At 61.4% G+C, this 16821-nt stretch overlaps 2 protein-coding genes across 3 annotated transcripts in view; one reads left to right on the forward strand and one right to left on the reverse strand.

Annotated features, from left to right (window-relative positions):
• CORO7 (coronin 7) overlaps positions 1–16821 on the forward strand; it is a 57446-nt gene that overhangs the window by 31824 nt on the left and 8801 nt on the right. The gene's annotated exons all lie outside the window — the stretch shown is intronic.
• VASN (vasorin) lies at positions 1511–13219 on the reverse strand. The gene is made up of 2 exons (XM_047839157.1): positions 12624–13219; positions 1511–4182 (listed from the first exon to the last, which is right to left on the reverse strand). Exon 2 carries the CDS (start codon positions 4170–4172, stop codon positions 2139–2141), a length of 2034 nt encoding a protein of 677 aa, XP_047695113.1. The 5' UTR covers positions 4173–4182; positions 12624–13219; the 3' UTR covers positions 1511–2138.

Here is a 16821-nt window from a genome sequence, read left to right on the forward strand (position 1 = left end):
TTGGGAGGGCTGGAGTAAGCGTTTAGCCCCTTTCTTTAGGTCCCGCCTCTCCCCCCCCCCCCCCCCCCCCCCCCCCGCCATCCCACTAGGCCAGGTTTGGCTTTGCAGTGAAAACATTTATTCAGCAGCCACGCTGTGTTCAGCAGCGGCCCGTGGGCCCACAATGGCCCCTTTGACAGGGCTGCCGAGGGGGAGGGCAGGCCTCACCATACTGCTCCCCTAATGGGACTCAGGCTCACAGGAAATCCACCTGGGCTGCCGCCGCTGCCTCAGGAAGAAGGGGCCCCACCCAGGCTCACTGCCACCATCCTCTCCTGCCCGACACAACCCACCGCCCACCTCCTCCCTTCCCATGCCAGAACCCTCAGCAGCCACTAATTGAATCCAGAGCCTCGCGTGGCTGGGCCTGACTCGGCGCTGACATCAACGCCCTGAGCCACAGGGCCTGCTCCCCAGACCTGACTGGGCTGCCTCCTTCCAGCCAGGGTGAGGCTGGTGAGGCCCAGGGGCCATGACCCACAGAGGAGACACAGGCACGGGGCTTCGGGGAGGCTCGCTCAGCAGTCACAACACCTCTCTGAGGCCTCAGGGCCCACTTTGCCTCCTGTCCCACGGTCATGGGAGAAGGTGCTATGTATCTGTCCCTGTTCCCAAGCTTCCAGCACCCAGTCTGGGCCAGAACTGCACTCTACATCCTTGGCCCTGCCCCCACACAGCCTGCGGCTTTCCTGGAAAACACTCCCACTTCCGGGGTTTCTGGAAAGCCTGGGCACATCCCAAATGCAGAGAGTAAAGGGGCATCACAGGGCTACCAGGCCTTCACAAGCCAGGCTCAGACCTTTTGTCCTGTCCCTGGGCCACCTGCCCCAAACAGCCCTGGCTGGGTCCCTTCACAATCACCAGAGGATTCCTGCCTTTCAGGATCCATGCTGCCCCTCCAAGGTGCCTTTCTGCAGCTGCAACAGGAGGCCGGGAGCAAGCTTTCCCAGCCCGAGCCCATGCGGAAGGGCATCAGGACTGCAGGCAGGGCTGGGCTGTGTGTTGTGCCAGGCCCTGGACACAGGCTCCTGCTGCAGTAGGCGCACTCCCTCCGCAGAGGAAGGTAGGCGGTGAACTGCCTGTCAGGCCCTTCCCTGAGGAGGAGCCCTTGCAGACCCTCTCGGTCTTTCGGTCTTTATCTGCTACGAGCCCTCCCCAGCTTCATAGGGGCAGTACAGTTCCTGCTGGCTGACCACTGGGCCTGGGCAAGGTAAGGCTGCCCTCATGTTCCTCTTCTTCAAGGTTAGGAGCTGCCCAGCTCCCGTCTGGCTCCGGCCTGCATCCCAGTCTCAACAAGAGACTGAATCAGGCACCCCAGCTGAGGCTGGGCAGACACAGCCCAGGGCAGGATCCCGGGAGGGCAGGCCACCCTGGCATAGTCCTCAGCGGCAGCCCTCCCACCCTGGGGGTTCTGGCCTCCCGCTTACCTCCACACCCACCCAGGTACCCTGGGCCATGCCAGAGAAACACACTCATTTCATCTTTTATTTTTCTTACAAAAGGCCTTCATATCATTGTTTGTCTTACAAAAACCAAAGTCCTTGTCTCTGAGTTTGAAAAACATTTTCCCAGAATAAGTGGGAAAGAATCTCTTATAAATATATTTTTAAAAACCAAAGCAAAACATGTTCCTAAGCGTCTGTCTTTCCAGTTTCTTTTGTTCCTTTGCTCCTTGGGGCCGAGGCTGGGCCACATGCCCCATCCCCAGCCTTTCTCTCCCTCTGCTGTCTTTCTGGGGGCTTCCTTCACTGGCCCCCAGGATCTCCTGGGAGGGGGGCCTGGCAGCCCTGGGCCTGTGTTACCAGCACACGGCAGGGCCCGCCCCACCCTTCCCCAGGGAAGGTGCACGTTGCAGAGAACCGAGCAGATGCTGTCCTCGTAGGCACTCAGGCATAGCGCCACCTTAGAGGTGGTCACCTGCGTCCCAGGATCTCACAGATGAGGAGACTGAGGGGCAGGATCTTGCTGTGGTCACACAGCCCTCACCTTGATGTGTCCTCTTTGTAGGGATCCGAGAACTTCCTTGGTCTGGCAGCAGGAGGGTGCTGGCGGGTCCAGCAGGGCTGAGAGCCTGGCCTGGCAGCCTGTCACTTCCGGGCTTAGATGTAGGGCTTAGTGGGGAGGGGCCCCTGGGGGCTGGCCCCCGGGTAGCCCATGAGAGGCACCTCACACTCTGGCCCACTGGGTGGAGCTTCCCCACCGCCCTCAGTCGCCTTGGGGCCTGGCTCCAAGGGGGCCTTCACCCCCTCCAGCTCCAGGGGCCCAGTCCCTGGCCCCACCTGTCCTTTGCCGTGAGTGGCAGCCGCTGCCGTCCGTCCCCGCCGCACACAGTAGGCTGCCCCCACGGCAGCCAGTGCGGCCAGGAGCACTGCAGCCAGGGCGGGAGCGATGAGGAGCGGCAGGTTGCCCTCCCGGGCCTGGGTGACAGGGGCATGGTTGGAGCGGACGGCTGGGGGTGTGCGGGCCTCCCCACAGGCCTCTTCGCCCTCGGGCACCCGCCCGGCCCCCAGAAGCCTGACGCAGATGGAGTAGGTGGCGTTGGGTCGCAGCTGGGTGACTGTGTACTCAGCAAGCGAAGCAGGCAGCCGCAGCGTCACCGGCCGCTTGTCGGGGCCTGACAGGTTACGGTAAGTGAGGCGGAGGCTCCTGAGCTGCGCGGTGCTTCCCTGCAGGTAGCGCTGCAGCCCCACGCGCAGGGAGGTGGGGCTCGCTGGCTCGATGCCAAGGGGCAGGGGCTGCGGCGGCTCCGGCGTGGCCGGGGCGGGGCTGGGCTGGGGCCCCTGCCTCACCCGGCTCTCGCAGTAGAGGCCCGTGAAGAGCTCAGGGCACAGGCACTCCAGGTGGCCGTGCACTCCCAGGTGACAGGTGCCCCCGTTGAGGCAGATGGACGCTGGGCAGTCCTGGGGCCTCGGGGGAGCTCCCAGAGTGGGTGGGGCGGCAGGCGGCAGGCTGGGGGCCTCCGTGGCAGGCTGCGTGGGGCTGAGCCAGGTGGGAGCTGGACTGGAAGGTGAGAGAGTGGGCCCCCAAGCCATGGGCTTTGTGGTGGGTGCCGTGGCCGTGGTGGTGGTGGCTGGGCAGCCAAAGTCAGCATATTCAAGGTCTAGGAGCAGCTGGCCAGCGTTCTTGGGTGGGAAGTGGCAGCGTGTCTCCTCCGGGCTGGCCAGTGCCACGCGGCTCTCCCGCACCCAAGGGCCAAACCAGCTCAGGGGACACACGCAGTTGAAGGGGTTGCGGGCGGCTGCCAGGAGCCGCAGGCGGGGGAAGAGGGTAGAGAGCTCGTGTGGGAGCGCCTGGAGGCTCAGGTTGCTCAGGTCCAGCTCTTGCAGGGCCACCAGGCCGGCCAGGCTCTCGGGCCGCAGCTGGGCAATGCGGGTGTTACCGGCCAGCCGCAGGCGCGTCAGCCCCCGGAGGCCCCGGATGGCCGGCGGGACTCGCTCCAGCTGGTTGTCGGACACATCCAGGTCGTGGAGGTTGCGTAAGCGGCCAAAGAGCCCCTCGTCCAGCCGCCGCAGTCCCAGGCCGGCCAGCCTCAGTGCCTCCACGTTGGCAGTGTCCAAGGTGCCAGGCTCCAGGGCCGGGAGGCTGTTGTGACTGAGGTCGAGCAGCAGCAGGCGCGGCAGGTGCAGCGGGGGCAGGGCCCGCAGCTCGTTGTCCTGTAGCTTGAGCTCCAGAAGGCTGTCTAGTGTGTCAAAGGCTCCGGGCTGGATGTGGCGGATGCGGTTCTTGCCCAGGTAGAGGCGCTCTAGGCGCCGCAGGCCGCGGAAGGTCTCGTTAGTGATCTCGCGCAGCCTGTTGGCAGTCAGGTCCAGGTTGCTGAGGTTGGCGAGTGGTTGGAAGACCCCTCCGGGCAGGCTGGCGAGCTGGTTCTGTGACAGGTCTAGGAGCTGCAGCCCTGGCAGGCTGGCAAAGCTGCCTGCATCGAGTGTGGTGATGCCGTTCTCGAAGACGTAAAGGCTTGCTGTGTCAGGGGGCACGTCCCGGGGCACTGTTGTTCCCTGGCGGGCGGCACAGAAGACTGTCTGCGGCTGGTTGCACTGGCAGCCTGTCGGGCAGCACTGCACTCTGGGGACTGAGGCCAGCAGCAGCAGCAGCAGTGGCGGCAGCATTGGGGGCAGAGGGATTCTGGGGTACATCTTCTGGGTCCTGGGAGCAGAGAAGTGGTAGAGACAGGAGACCATGAGTCAGGGACCCAGGGGACAGCCACGCCAGGAAGGACCAAGAAGGGAATTCCCAGCCCCCTTCATCACTCCCTGCCCCCAAATCTGACAGCACACAGTAGTTATGAGTCAGGTCCCCAGTGCCCCGGCCTCGTTCCTGCCCCAGCCCCATCAGTCTCTCACTGAGTGACTTTGAGCAGTCACATGACTTCGTTAGGCTATCAGTTGCTACTTCCTGCGCTGTCACCAGGGTTTAGTGGGCTGATGTGTGCACAGGGAGGCTGGCCCCCAAACACTCAGTGATCATGAAAATCCCCTTCTCCTTAACCCCAGCCCTCTTGCCTCTGTGGCTCAGGGAGAACACGTGGTCAGAAAGCATCAGGCTCTGTGCCCTCCCTGCAGTTCCAGCCCCACCCCTCCTCCCCCCCTCGCCTCTGCTGAGGTGGACAGGCCAGGAGGGAGCGTGGTGGGTCCTAGAGCGGCAGCCCCTCCCCACAGCGTCTGGGAGAGAAGGGGCGGGCAGCCAGCGCGTAAGCAGAGAAGCTGACTGCCCCGCGCCGCTGGCCCCTGCCGCCACGCTCTGTGTCCTCCAAGTGAGAGAGACTGCGGCGGGAAGACTTCACACGGAAACTATGGGATCGGTGTTTTTCCACTTATGAAGTCAGACCTGCCCCATATGGGAGCTGAGGGCCCGCCAGGACGTGGCCAGGGTGGGGGACGCTCCTAGGGGAGGGGGCAGAGGAGGGCCTAAGCCCTTGGCAGGTGTCCCCTGGTCTTCAGATCTCTCATCTCTGAGGTGTGATGACAGATCTAGAGGTGGGGGTCCTGGCCTCCCCAGACTGACCCGGGGCAGATGGAGGGACACTGGTTACGGGGTGGCCCCAGAAGCAGGGCTGGGCCTAGAAACATTCTGCAGATTGGTTTGTCTGCTGTTTCTTGGGGTGTGCTCTGGCCAGAGCACTGAGAATGAGGAGCGGCAGGCAGCTCTTCCCCTTGTTGGCACACTGAGCATTTATGGTCCCCTCGCGTGGCACCCCCAGCAGCCACAGCAGGTGGAAACTATTCTCATTGCTCCCAGATGGCAGGAGAGAGGGAGGCTCCAGGAGGTGCAGTGATTTGCCGTCCCACTGCCGGGAAATCTGAGCCGGAGCCCAGGTCCTTAACCATGTCCAGGTGCAGCTAGGCCTGCAGTCCGTGATGGTCCTGCCCTCCTGATGTGGGGCCCAGTCCTGCCCGGGGTGGGGGGGGGGGTGCTCCCTCTGCTGTTCTGGGCCCCAGCTCGTAGTTGGAACTGCTCAAGACAGAATGGGGCCACAGCACGGCCCCCCCTTCACTCAGGCTCCTGTGAGGAGCCCAGGGGCCACCGTAGCAGCAGTCCCCACTCTCTGGGCCCCTAGAGTCCCTGAGAAGCCAGCACTCCTCCCCTCCAGGCGCCTTCTGCTCACACAAGGGCCTTTTGTGCTGGGCCTCAGCCTCCCCTTCCCCCATGCCTGCCAGCCATCAGGCCATGGCAGGTAATGTGCCCCCCACCCCAATCCAGCCTGTGTTCTGCCCCGCTGCCCTCCGTCGGGCTCCTCCCCCAGGAACATGGGCTCCAGCAATGTGAGGCAGAAGAGGGGGGGCAGGTGGTCCCAGGACAGACTAGACAAGTCACTGGGGAGACCAGCTCTAGGTAAAGGCCTGCTACCCAGGTTGGGCCCGCCCAGGCCCGGCCTGCCTGCAGGGTCCCCTGTGCCAGGGAAGAGGGGCCATCAGCCTCTGCCCCCCTAGTTAACACCGATGACCACCTTTCACAGGCCAGCCAGGGAGGCCTTCCTCGACCTCCAGCTGGTGCCCCTTCCCTGGCTGTCTAAGGTCCTGGCTGTACCATTCCCACCCCGAGGGGAGACCCTGCCTGCTCCCGTGTGTCCCAGAGCATGCCTAGCTCACCTTTGCCAAGTGAGTGCTGGGGCAGGGCCTTGTGCTGAACCTCAGATGACGCTTGGACCAGAACCTAGAAGGCTTTGTGCCCCTGCTGGCCCTGCCGGCACCGTCCCGAGGGGGCTGCATGCACCGCACCCAGCCTCCTCCCTGGAGTGGACCCGTTCCACCCTCACTGACTCAGAAGGCAGTGGGTGTGGCCTGGCCTCCAGATGTGGGCTGTGTGCGACCCCCACTCCCCACATCCACGTGTGGGGTGAGCCGCTTCCCCCTGAATCAGCCCTCCCCGTGGGGCCGGCAGGGTCAGGAAGGGAGCAGCCAGGCTCCAGGATGGGAGGGGACCCTACACGTGGCCACCCCTGTGGCTTCAGCTCCCTCTGGGTTTTGTATAAGGTCGTAGTTGAGAGCTCATGCTCCAGTCAGGCAACCTGGGCCAGCGGCATCCCAGCCATGAGGCCATAGACTGCGTTTTTCTCTCAGAGCCTCTGTTTCTCCGCTGTCTGCCCAGGCGTTTCAGGCAGCATCTCCTACGACTGGAATCGCTTAAACACAGAGCAGCCGGGCGTGGCCCCTGGGGGCCTGGGGTGCATGCTGGAGGGTGTTCCCCAGTCTACACAGAGGAGGCATCAGCCTGGGCTCTGGGTTTCACTCCAGAGTCTGTTGGCCCTTTAATCAATAAAGTCATCACGGGGGAGGGAGGCAGAGATGCTTGCTGTAGGTCCGTCTAGCCATAGAGCGGCAATCTGGCCGAGTTGGTGGGGAGCAGGGGCTGGGTCACAAGAGCAATTGGCATCTTGGGCTGGGAAGACCCCAGCAGGCAGCAGCTAGGATGTAGAGCCCTGCTCCACCTGCCCAGTGCGGAGTCAGCATGGGGGCTTTGGGAAATGGGAAGGTGGGTGCTGGCGGCTCTGGGGGCTCCGCCGTGGGCTGTCCTGGCACCAAGAGGAGACCACAGAGTCCCCAGAAGGGACCCAGAAGGTGAAGACTGACCATGGAGGGGGTGGGCAGTAGAGCTACAGGAGATAGAGACCTGAGTGTAGGCCCAAGTTCAGCCCCTAAGTAGCTTCCCAAGTCCCTGTTCACTTCTGGGCCTCATTTTCACCCCAGCCCTGCCTCACCCTCTGGAGTTGTTCTGAGCACCCAGAGTTGTAGTTGTGTGTTGTTCTGTTTGTTTTTAAATGGGGAAGTTCTTTTAACAAGTTCTGGGAGTGATTCTGCCTGTCTGGGCTCGTTCTGGTGTGTGTGTGCTTTGGGGGTGGGGTCTCTCATGGGAGGTCACGGCTTTCCTGGCCATTACAATTCCTGCAGCTCTGAAGGACCAGGGGCCTGGGCTTTGATATCTGATCTGCTGACCCAAGGCAGGGAGGTAGGACCTTTCCCTCTGCAGAGGGTGAGGGGAGACTTTTGGAGGCAGCCCTGAGGCTTTGGGGGGTGGGGTGGGAGGAGGGCAAAGGGTCCAGGTCTCTTCTCTTAAACCTGGACTCTGCAGACTTGCCTTGACCTGGCCCCACCGTGGTGTGATGGGAAGAGGCAGGAAACAGAGGCCCAGGCTCTTGCTGCTGGCCTTGCTGCCCTCCAGGGGACAGTTGCTGGGATGGGGCTTTAAGGTCCCACTGTCCGCAGTCCCAGGCTGGCTGTATGAGAGCCTGGCCATGGCCCTTTACTTCCCTTCCCATCTGTGAAGGCGGGGAGTTGGGAGGGGTCCTGGTTATAGTGCCTCATTGTCAGGGCTGTTTGGTTTGTTCTTGGAGCGCATGCTAAGTGCTCAGTAAACATTTGTTACTGAAGGTGTTACCCATAAAACCTGAGCCCTGCCTTCTGCACATACAGGGTGAGGATGCCATGGTGTGAGGGGGGTTTTGTGCCACTTTCAGCACAGACAGGAGGTCCCTTGGGTCCAGGGGAGGCTTCCATGCAGAGGCTGCCCTCTGTCCTCCACCCTTGGGTGTGGGAGAGTAGGAATTGGAGAAAGCCGACTGATGAGAGGGGTGTATTTAGTTCTGGCAGTGGGTGAGGGAATGAGCTGACCTTTGGCCAGCCCCCCTTCAGCCTATGACCTGGAGGTGGGGAAAGGGAGCAGAGGGAGGAGCTCTCAAGGGGATCCTGGTGCCCCCACCCACCTGTGAGTGTAGGGGACACCTGGAGGCACCCACTCACACACAGGCACTGGGTCAGGCAGGGACTGGTGAGTGGGTGGAACCCAGGCATTTGTGTGACCACATCAGACCTTAGGCTGCTCATCTCACTGCTCCTGGGGAAGGCCACAAGGCTGGTGAGGGAATAGGGTTGGACAGATGAACAGATGAGGCCAGCACAGCCCCTTCCTGTGCCAGACACTGCAGAGTGGGCGCAGGGGTCAGGTGCTGCAGGTCTGACCCTGAGACCCTGAGACTCTGGGCCTCTGGCTCCCAGTGCTTCCCCCACCCCCCCGCCCCAGGCTAAGTACTGCTGGCCAGGCCTGGCAGCAGCCCAGCCCAGGAGTCTGCCAACCCCCCAGGCAGGCGGGGACCATGCCGGCGGCCAGGACGGCTGGCTCCGGTTTCGCTGACGTGTCTGAGGAGGCTCAGAGCCTAGGCTGGGTCCGCCTATCTCCCCATCCCTGGGGCACAGCAAAGCCGAGAGGTCAGAATCTCTGTCCTCGGCCCTCAGGGGAAGGGGCTGAGGTGGGGCTGGGGGCCTTAGTCAGATCCTGTGATGAAGCTGGGAGTCCGTACTAGTCTCCGCCTCTCTGCCTTACTCTGTGTACCTCCCCAGCCAGCTCTGCTCATTCTACAGATGAGGCCCAGACACCACTTCATGACCCCATCCAGTTTCCTTCCCTTTCTGGGTTTCTGTTTTCCACCTATAACCCAGAGGTTTCTCAACCCCAGCTGCACATGAGCATCATCTGGGAAGCTTTGGAAAGTTCCTGACGCCCTCTGCCACCACCACTACCACCCCTCCCCTAACCTGGGGCAATTAAATGAGAACTTCTGGGATAAGGCCCCAGCAGAGTTGTGTAGGAGAGGCTCCTTGGGTGAGTCGCCCCTACAGACATTGGGGCGCAGAAGGTTGCAAAGGGGGACAGTCTGGGTGTCAGTCTTCTCTCCCTGTCTGGGGAGGGGTGTGGATCCCCAACAAATGTGGCAGGTGTGGCTGGCTGGCAGCGCTAGAAGAGCAGGAGCTGGGCCCTCCTCCCCACTGCCCCCACTCCTCCAGGGCAGGAGCTGCCTGGCCCCAAGTGGCTGCCTTCTTTGGCACCATGGATGACTTGGCAGCTACCAGACCTGTCAGCCCAGGGCTGGGAGACCAGTGACTAAAGCCATTCTGCTCAAGTGGGCCCTCAGGGCGGCGAGATATGTCATTTCAGTCAGGAGAGGTGCCACTCTGTTGGGAGAGGACACCTGCTGCCCCAGAAGCTATTTGGTGGCTGCAGCCCAACTAGAAATGGGCCAGTCCAGATGCTACCATCTGCACACGCAGGTGTGATGCCACGGGGGCTGGGCCCAGTCAGATGCAGGGCTGCCTTGCTGCCCTGTCCCCACCCAGGGCCAAGCATTCATCAAGGAAGGCCCTAACCCTGCAATTAACCCTGAATTTGCCAGAGGAAGACCTTAGTCACCAAGGGAGGTCACCAGCCCAAGCCAGCTGGGCCCAGGTTGTCTGGGGCCTGGGCAGGGACTGAGAAGTAAGTGGCCCTAGAGGGGTCTTGCCCTTCTCATTTGCTGTGCCCAGGGTACTCAGTTTCCCTGTGGCAGAAATGGCCTTTTCTGGGGTCCACGAGTGGCTCAGGGGAGCCACAACCCGGTCCCCTGTGCCTGGGTCTCTCAATTCTTACTGCTGCCCGTCCAGGCCCAGGGCCAGTAGGGGCCCCAGTGACTGCCCCAGCCCCAGCCCCTTCTCAATGCAAGCCAGTTCTCTCCTCCCTCTTTAATTAAATCTCTCAGGCAGCCGCGGAGGAATGTCAGAGCCTTATTGCATTCCCCTGGAGGAGACTGGTTGGGGGACCATCCCCAACCTGGAGAACTGGCCCCTTGCCTGCCTCTACCCTCCAAAACCAAGGTGGCTCAAGGAAGCCTGCTTCAGCCTCCTCATACCCAGAGAGGCTGGAATGAGGAAAAGTGGGGGAGGCTCGAGGGCCTGGCCGGCCAGGCGGACCAGCCAGCTGAGGGAAAGCAATCCGGCTGACTCTGGAATGTGGAAACCGATAAAAGGAAGAAGGCTGAGCCCCTGTCCGCCTGTGGTGCACTCAGACTCCCGCAGCACCCTTGCCCGCCCCCAAACACAGCCCTGTTCAGTCACGCGCGCGCAGACACATGCCCACGCCAGACACACGCCCATTGGGCTGTGCTCTGACACACACACACACACACACACACACACACACACACGCGCGCGCGCGCACACACACACACACACACCCTCCCCCTTCTCCAAGAAATCTTGCAAATTCCACAGCAGTGAGGGGAGCTGGTTTTCTTGGCAGTGCAGAGCCTTGGGCTCCCTGGCTCAGGGAGGGACTCTTAAGGGGAGCTGAGGGGGGCTTATAGGAGGGGTCACTAACCGGGTTAGGTGGCACTGGTGCCCTTTCCAAGAGCTCAGGGCCTGCCAATGGTCAGGGATGCTTCTGTGGGACAGACTCACCCTAGCCTTCTCTCTGGTCCCCAAGGGGGCTGGCTGGCTGGCCTGCTGAGGTGGGAGCTGCCTCCTGGCCCACCTGAGACACCATTTTCCTTTTCCCAGGAGCTACCCAGCTCAGGGATGGGGTTCACTTATAAGACCCCATGGGGACTCAACTATCTTTACGTGGGACTTGTTCCAGCCCCCCCCCCCCCAAGGCATTAGTAGGGGTGTCAGGAATGGGAGTCAAGAGACTGTGGACCCGTCTCCTGCCCAGGGCATCTCCATGCCTGCCGGAGGAGGCTTCCTAAGGAGAACACGGGTCTGGCTTTTTGTGTTCAATCCCTCCTCCCCCATTTCCAGAGTGTGGAGAAAGCAAATGCCCTGGGACAGCAACCCCCCACTGACCCCATCTGACCCTCTGGACCCACAGGTCCCAGGGTAGCTGTTTCAGTCTGCAACTGGGGGAGGTGGGGACAGGCAGTGCCCAGGCCCCCAGCCTGGCACGTGTGTGCTCATCCCCCCTCCCTGGGCCAGATAATGGTCTGGAGGGAATCCAGCTGGGCTGCTCATTACCAGAGCCCTCTTCCTGCCTCTGACACTCTGTTTACAGAAGCTCTGGGGGCTGAGTCCCCTGGGAGAAGACAGCCAGCCCAGGGGACTGCTCTCCCATCCCCCCCCCCCCCCCCCCCGCCTGCTTTATCCCTTTTGGGCCTTGCCAACAGCTGGGCCCATGCTGGACTTCGCTACCCTCTGAGTCAGTTCTAATGGACCGCACTTGGAGGGCACCCACCTAGCTACCCTTCTATGCTCCCAACACTCAAAGTCCAGCTGACTGGGAAGGAGTCTTTAAATTTTAGTACAGTTACCCAGCCCCAGAAGCTTTAGGCCTGGAGAAGAGGGCTCTGCGTCCTGGTGCCTCTTCCAGAACCTCACCTGCCCTTGCCAAAAGGCAAGAGGAGGGGACACTGGGACCCTCAGGGCCATTTCCTCCTTCCCACCTTTCAGACTCCACCCCTGGGCCCCAGCAGGAGAGGCAGTCAGTGACCCTGGTGTGGTAATCTTTAACGAATGGGGGCAAGGCAGAATGGTTGGCACCAATTGCCTGGCCTGCCAGTGACCACAGGGGACCTCAGCAGCCCTCAGGCCCCAGAGCTGCCAGCCCAGGGACACAAAGGACTAAGCTGGCTCCAGGCCATTGGGTTCATAGCCCAAGCAGAGCCCTGTCCATGGCAGAGGCAGAGACAGAACACCCTAATATCTGGAAAATGAAGGGCCCGAGCCAGCCAAGGTCTGTCCCTCGTGCCCCATGGGGCGTCAAATACCTCGTAGCCACCCCCGACTCCTCCTCAGGGTTGCATGCCTATTGGCCCCCTGCTCTGCCCTGGGTGACAAGGGTCCTCAATACCCAGGCGGCCGATCTGCCCAGATCTGCACAGGGGCACGGAGGGCTCCAGGCCCAGAACCAGAGTGTCCCACTCCAGGACGTAAAAGTAACCCAAGACTATGGCTTGGCTATCCCCTCAAAGGGGTTTGATTCATAAAACTGGTCATGCCGGAGGGCCCAGCCGTGGGAGGAGGAAGCGAGGGAGGGGGTGTTTATTTTGTCTGCTCGCAGCCCTGCCGGCTACTGGCCCGTGAGCCTGGTGTGCGCGCGCGGGTGCGCGCGCGGCCGTGGGGTTGTCCGGGACTACAGGAGGAGGGGTCGACTCGGGCGCGGGCAGGGGGTGCACGGGGCCCGCCCGCCCTGCGCCCGGGTGATCGTGCGGGGCTGGGGTCCAGGTGTCGGTCCTGAGTGCGTGTGCGCGCGATAGGGGGGGTTCGCGCGCGTGATCGGCGCGTTGCACAGCCCGCCCCCTAGCGCCCCCCCGTCTCCGCCCGCAGCGCCCCAGCCCGGCAGACACTCACCGGGCGGCGGCGGCAGCGGGAGCCGGGCGGGGTGGGCCGGCCGGCCTGGAAGCGTCCTTGGTTCCAGGGTCCCGAGGCAGCAGCGTCGGAGTCTCCCCGCCCGGGGTTTGGGCTGCGGAGTCGGCTGGCTAGGAGGCGGGTCGCTCTTTAAGGGCCGGGGGCGGGGCCGCTCCCCATGGGGCGGGGCGAGGCGGGGCCGACAGAGACCCGCCTCCTCTCTCCGCTGAAGGGGTCGTTCCGCCGGGCAACCTAATACTCCACCTCCTGACCGAGGGAATCAGGAGTCCCGCGCTCCAGTCTGGTCTGCCACTAGTTCGCCATACAACCCTGGGCGGGCCCCTGTTTTTCGTGTCAAAAAAGAAGAGAATATCAAGGCCAAGAATCCCAAATCTGGATGCCTGTGACACAACAGGCAGGTGATATAAGGGTAATACAAACTTGAGGAGCTGACCCCAGAGTTTGTGGGGACCTGGAGAGGCCGGAGTGGGTGGGTGAGGGTTGGTGTAAGGGCTCAACCCCTATGACCTGCCCCAGTCTGTGAGAGTTGCAGGTTTTTCAAGAGAAACTGGGAATCTGTTTTTTGTTTTTTTTCTTTTTCTTTTTTTTTTTTTTTTGAGGTGAAATCTGTCAATGTGTTATTGTTGGTAGCTAATCCCAATTTCAAAAACTTTTGGGCAGGCCACAGAGAGCCCTCTGAGAGCCTCTTAAATACAATCTCTAATGCCAAATCTGAGTTCGGGGGTGCTTTTAGCCATGAGGGCTTTCAGGGAGGTGAGCATCCCTGGACCACATTCTCCACATTTTAGATGAAGGGACTGAGACACAGGAAGGGAAGTGACCGTCTGCCCAAGGCCCCACTTTTACCATTGTGCTGGACGGGGTGGGATGAACTGGGAGCTTGGGCCTCACACTCAGTGAGTGGGGCCTGGGTGCAGCTGATGGTGGCCCTTGACAGGCAGGAGGGGTGGGTGCCAGGGACTGGACTAGTCCAGAAAAACTCCCTGCCTTGGAGTATTCCAGGAAAATTCTCTGCCCTCTTGCTCCATGTTTGTGGTCAGAATCATGCCTCAGAGCCTTTGGGGACCAGCTCAGCTGCCAGCTTCCAGAACGCCTTGGGGTACCCGCCATCCCCTCCAGCCTGGCCTGTATTGCATGCTTGTCTTGGTATGGAGATGTGGGGCATGACTTGTGAACCTCTGCTCCTGGGCCAGTGCTGGATCTCTGGTGTGTTTCATTTGGCTCGTTTGGGACTTTTTAAAACTTTGAAGCCATTGCCAACATTGAAAAATCCGGTGGTTTCGCATCAAAACGGGACTTCCCAGCTTGCCCTTCAGTAGGAACTCTGGGCCAGGGCCGAGGAGTAGCTGCCCCCTCTGATGGAAGCCGAGGCTCACTGGCCACCCCTGTCCCCACAACTCCCAGGTGTCTTCCACCAGGAGCACTCCACCCGCTCACATTCCTGAAGCATTTGAGTTTGCAGTGGGTACTGTGTGGCTTCAGTGAGATGGCCCTGTGTTCCCTAGAGCCCTCGGGAGGGTCCACAGATGCCCCTGGGGGGTGGTGCTGCAACCTAACCCTCCCTAAGGAACAGGACTTTGTGACAGGCCCCCAAGCTTCTCACCTCCCTGTCTGGTTGTTGCTGATGGAGAGAGCCCACACACCTGCCTAAAGGGTGCATCCCTTACCCCAGTGCTGGGCCTGGGCTTACACATGCCGTGCTACTACTCACGCAGAGGTTCACAGGCAGCTTCCAGGAGACCCCCTCCCCAGTTTTTCCATTCTCCCCTCATATGGCACCAAGGTACCCCTCCCCTTGCCCCGCTTAGAACCTGGTTCTAAGGGAGTGTGGGGCTAGGCTTGGCCCAAGGGGGTCTCGGCTGCCCAGCCTGGGTGACACAGGAAGATCCAGGAGATCTGGACTACTTTGGACCAGTGGTGATGCCAGGATATCTAGGTTGGTGGGTCTGAAGGGGAGAGATGCGCTGCCAGGGAGAGCCGGAGAACTCTTAAAGCAGCTTTTCCTGGCAGGCAGTACTTCCTGTGCTAATTGCAGGAATATTAGGAAAGCTGATGAGATTATCAGGCACCAACCTCTCCCTCATGTGACCTGGTATCTGCATCTTCTGGGACTTGGGCCTGGAAGTAGGGGCCCACTCTAGGCTGTAGACCTTCTATGACTTTGGGTCTGGGGCAGGCCCCTGGACCTGGGCCAGAGCCCTTTCCAGTGGCCAGCCCAGATGCCAGCCCTGCCCCATACCGTGACAGCGGGAGAGGTGCCAGCTCTTACCACCTTTGGTGGCCCTCTGCCAGGCCGGAACTATGTTCTGCATTCCAGACCCAGACCTGGCTTGGATCTCTTCACAAGGCCAGGGGTCAGGCCCGTGCCAGCTGTTGGCCAACCCTTGGGGCTGGGTGCCATGACCCCATTTCCTGCCCTGTGCCCGTGGACGGCTCTGCCTGAGGCAAGGAAGGCTGGTCTGACCTGTTGGGGGAGCCAGCCCTGCCCTCCTTGACTTCCTGCCCCCGCGCCCCCCAGCACCTGAGTCAGTGGGCCGGCCCGTTGGGGCTGACGGGGTGAGGGTGCAGGGAGGCCAGATGGAGCATCTCGAGGAGATCGGTGTGGAGCACGGATGAGCCGTCTGTGCCACTCACAGGCCCGTTCCCCAGTTCCTGCTAAGGTGACAGGGGCGGGGTGCCTGCTCTCTGACGGTGCCTGGAGCCCATCATTCTCATTTCTGCCCTCTCCTGTCCATCTCCACGTGGTGGTCTCTGTCCTGTCCCCCTTCGCTTGAGACATGCCATCAGCTTCTTGTTGCTTGTCCATTGGAGGGAGGCAAGATTCCCCTCCTCAGGTGGGGATTCCCCTCCTCAGGCCGCGTTCTGTCTGGCCCCAACCCACCCCATCTTGAGGCTCAGCCCCTCACCATCATTGCCCAAGCCATCAGCCACATCGTCCTTTGCCCTGTTCCTCACACCATGAAGACCGTGCATCTGCCTACCACACCTGCAGGGCCTTTGCACATGCTGCTCTTTCTACTTGGAACCCTCCCCGCTTGGTTGATTCCTCCTTACCCTTTGGGGCATAAGGAACACCCCCCTCCCCTGTGGCCAGGGTCTGGTATCCCAGCTCCCTGCTGGCTGTCCTCAGGGAACTTTGCCTTCACGTGTTTTGTGTGTTGGGGGGGAGAGGGAGCTGCATCTGCCTCTCAGGCCAAGCTGTGAGCAACTTGAGGACAGAGGTGGGGTCTTTTGCACTCACTTCTGGTTACGCCTGCAGGCTGAGCCAAGGGCTGGGCATGGATAATTTGACAAGGGAATGAATGGGAATGGATGAGTGAGTGAATGAATGAAAGTCTTGTTGGGGCTGCTGAAGGGACTTGCTTCCATCCCCACTGGAGCCAGCATCAGCATGGAGGGCCATCCTAGGTCACACACCCACCTTGTCCCCCTGCCCACCTGCTCCCCCACAGAGAAGGCAATAGACCAGGTCAAGAAAGACAGTTCTGAGCCTAGCTCACCCTACCGGCTCAAGGTAATTAGAGCCCTTGTTACTCACAGGTGGCCAGCCCAGAGCACTCCAGGAAGCCGTGGAGACACCCACGGCCCCACCCAGTTTCCCAGCCCACTCTGTGGCTCCCAGCAGGGTGGGGAGGGGGGGTGGGCAGCTGGCCAGAAGGGGACAGACGGGTGGGGTGGGGGAGCTTTGTTGCCTGGGTGAGGGTTGGATGCAGCTGCCACAGCTGGTGACCTCTGACCACTGGAACCGTGATGAGGAAGGGGCTCTGTCTGAGGGTGAGTGGCAGCATTGGAGTGAGAGTCCAGGCCTTCGGGTCCAGGGACATGAAACTAAAACCAAGAGAAGAAACAAATGGATGAAGGCACCTGTCAGAGTTCTCTTGGACAGTGACAGCCCATTGGCCACAAAGTGGCAGGGACGCTGGGGTGTATATTCCCAGCCACTGCCCCCCCACGCAGAGCCCCACCTCAGGAACAGAGTGGGGACAGCAGGGATGCACTGTGGTGAAGGAGGCCCTGCTCCCAGCCCCTGGCTTAGGCTTGGGCACAGGGGCTCGAAGTCATGCCAAGGGAGGTTCTGAGTCTCTAAGATGTCATCAGGAGCCTGGGATAACTGAGGAGGTGGCCCCCAAACCTTTGCGCAGGCCTGGTGCGCCCAGGCCAACTGCACTGGGCAGGGTGT

Source organism: Prionailurus viverrinus, chromosome E3, assembly GCF_022837055.1.
Source record: "Prionailurus viverrinus isolate Anna chromosome E3, UM_Priviv_1.0, whole genome shotgun sequence".
NCBI lineage: Eukaryota > Metazoa > Chordata > Mammalia > Carnivora > Felidae > Prionailurus > Prionailurus viverrinus.

What these genes read in the sequence shown, in the direction of transcription:
- VASN (XM_047839157.1), bottom strand. Translation starts at nt 4,172, where the DNA reads ATGTACCCCAGAATCCCTCTGCCCCCAATGCTGCCGCCACTGCTGCTG.